This window comes from Asparagus officinalis, chromosome 4 (assembly GCF_001876935.1).
Source record: "Asparagus officinalis chromosome 4, Aspof.V1, whole genome shotgun sequence".
Lineage (NCBI taxonomy): Eukaryota > Viridiplantae > Streptophyta > Magnoliopsida > Asparagales > Asparagaceae > Asparagus > Asparagus officinalis.
In genome coordinates this window covers 14,850,777-14,853,832 of record NC_033797.1, presented here as the reverse complement: position 1 = coordinate 14,853,832, position 3,056 = coordinate 14,850,777, and the positions used below count along the sequence as shown (strand labels likewise).

General features: G+C 45.2%; 1 protein-coding gene across 1 annotated transcript; it reads right to left on the bottom strand.

Annotated features, from left to right (window-relative positions):
* On the bottom strand, positions 1 to 3,050 carry LOC109838231 (pentatricopeptide repeat-containing protein At1g77360, mitochondrial-like). Its single transcript, XM_020406689.1, has 2 exons — positions 2,545 to 3,050; positions 1 to 1,312 (listed from the first exon to the last, which is right to left on the bottom strand). Exons 1-2 carry the CDS (start codon positions 2,943 to 2,945, stop codon positions 97 to 99), a joined length of 1,617 nt encoding a protein of 538 aa, XP_020262278.1. The 5' UTR covers positions 2,946 to 3,050; the 3' UTR covers positions 1 to 96.

Genomic DNA, 3,056 nt, shown 5'->3' with positions numbered 1-3,056 from the left:
TGATCTTCGAAACTGATTTACTCATTAGACTTCAAAACTTTCAAGTATACAAATAATTCACAACATACATGCTATTCTTTATATGATCGACAATCTTCAGTCACATAAAGGCTCATTAACTAGAATCTTCATTTTCTCCTCAAGAAACTCAAGCACATCTTCCCTATGCTCTTCCAAGAGCAATTTCTTCAACCTTCCAAAAGTTGTACCCGGCGGCCTAATCCCCTTCTCAATCATCTCCTCTAAAAAAACACAAGCTTTATCAACTTCACCCTTCTCACACAGCCCATTAATGAGCACTGAGAATGTGTGCATACTAGGAACAAACTGCTTTATCCTCATATACTTCCACACTTTCATAGCCATCTCCAACCTATCACTCTCAAAAAACATCTTGATCATCATCGTATAAGTATCCGAATCAGGCTCACAAATCTTAATCATCCTCCTAAACAACCTATAAGCCTCATCATTTCTCCCTAAACCAATCAAACAATTCAAAATTATATTACAAGTCCTCGAATTAGGAACAACCCCTTTCTCCCCCATCTCCCCCAAGACCCTATAAACATTCTCAAACCTATGAACTTTACAAAATGCAGACACCAACGCATTATAAACCGCCACATCCGGGATCACCCCATTCCTCTCCATCTCCAAAAACGTCTCCACCGCATCCTCAATCCTCTTCTCAACACCATAACCATGAACCAAAACGCTATAAATAAAAGAAGTCGGCGGGCAATCTCTAACCCTCATCTCCCTCACAACCTCGACCGCCTTCTCAATTCTCCCGGCCTTACACAACGAATCAACCATAATCCCATACGTTACTATATCGGGCTCGCACCCTCTCTCAACCATCTCATCAAACACCTCAAACATCTTCGGCAAATTCGGGGCAAGCCCCCATCCTTGTAAGAGTATACTGTAGGTTTTCGAATCGGGTTCGAATCGTTCGGACATTTCATCAAACACTTGGTGGGCCTTCCTAACATTCTTCGCCTTGCACAACGCACTTAGCAAACTATTGAAAGAGGAGAGGTCAGGGGCAATACCGAACTTGTCCATGACGTTGAAGGCGTAGAGGGCCTCGTCGAATTTCTGGGCGCGGGCGTAGTTGCGGATGATGATGGCGAAGGTCTCGGGGTTGAGGAGGGAGTGGCGCTTCATGGAGGAGACGAGGGACCACATGAGGGGGTACTGTCGGATCTTGGCGAGGGAGGAGACGGTGAGGTGGTAGGATTTGATGGAGGGCGGGAGGTTAGGGTTAGGGTTCTTGAGGTGGGCCCAGTGGAAGAAGCGGGCAGAGGTTGGATTGGGAGAGGGTTTGTTCGAGGAGGGAGGTCGGGGTAGTGAGGATGAGGTTGGAGATGAAGGAGATTGGGTCACCGGAGGTGAGAGGTGATCGCCGTAGAGACCGAGAAGTGGAGGTTTTGATCATGGTGATGTCGAGAAATGGAGAAGGAGACGCGGCTCTTTCGATAAATTCGAAGAGTGCTCTGTTCGAATCTTTCGATGTTTAGGAGGTCGAGGACTTTGGGTTCAAAGTTCTAGTAGAAACAGTATCTTGGATGATTCATACACTGAAAAAGATTTTTACTGTAATCTATACTTCTCAAAATTATAACCAGAGCTATTCATCTTTACAGGTCGTCACGGTTTGGAGGTTCTAATATGACTCTCACAATACTTCAATTCGATTCGAGACTAGGCTATCGGAAAAAAAAATTAGTTAGTAACCAATGTTGATAGTCTGTTACCTAACAATAACCGTACTGATATTAACTTTGATGCCAAAACATATAAGCTGATTATTATGAAACAACATTGAAATTTGACAACTTATTATAAAACCGTTATTTTTTTCATTATTGTGAGCGCGAGACACCTCAGGGTATCTTGGGTGTCTCGGCTGGGGCCGAGACACCTCGGGGTGTCTCGGGCGTAACCGGAGCGAGCGGGTTGTTTCCGTTTGGATCATGTTTCCTTGATATAAATACGAACTTCGTTCCTAGGGTTTTTTGCAAAGTAGAGGGGTTGTCATGAACGAAAAAGAGAGAGTTTTTCAGATCTGAAAAATGTGAGATCTTGAGGAGAGAAAAGAGAGAGTGCTTGGAGAGATTGTACAAGAAAGATGTCTCTTGGGTAAAATCAAAGCCTCATCTATGGGACGAGCTTGTGGGTTGCGCAAGTCGTCGGTGTTCTCCATCATAGTGAAATCTCCCTTCTCCCCCGCTCCCCGTGGACGTAGGCAAGTTTGTCGAACTACGTAAATCTCATGTCTTCTTTATTGTTTTCTGTGTATTTGCCACTGATTGTCGTTCTCTCAATATTCAGATCTAGATTTGATATCGGGAAGAGTGTATATCTCACCTTGCTGAGATATTCACTTCTGTTCTTGTTTCATATCGAAACTGGAACATCGAGGTTGGCTTGAGTTTTGTGAAAACAAAAGTCAGGGCTTTCTCTCAAGTTCATTATTTTTCTTCTGTGGTGAGTCATCATATCATCCCCCAACACAGAAGATAATTGACAAATTACGAAACATAACACAACGAATCAACCATAATCCCATACGTTACTATATCGGGCTCGCACCCTCTCTCAACCATCTCATCAAACACCTCAAACATCTTCGGCAAATTCGGGGCAAGCCCCCATCCTTGTAAGAGTATACTGTAGGTTTTCGAATCGGGTTCGAATCGTTCGGACATTTCATCAAACACTTGGTGGGCCTTCCTAACATTCTTCGCCTTGCACAACGCACTTAGCAAACTATTGAAAGAGGAGAGGTCAGGGGCAATACCGAACTTGTCCATGACGTTGAAGGCGTAGAGGGCCTCGTCGAATTTCTGGGCGCGGGCGTAGTTGCGGATGATGATGGCGAAGGTCTCGGGGTTGAGGAGGGAGTGGCGCTTCATGGAGGAGACGAGGGACCACATGAGGGGGTACTGTCGGATCTTGGCGAGGGAGGAGACGGTGAGGTGGTAGGATTTGATGGAGGGCGGGAGGTTAGGGTTAGGGTTCTTGAGGTGGGCCCAGTGGAAGAAGCG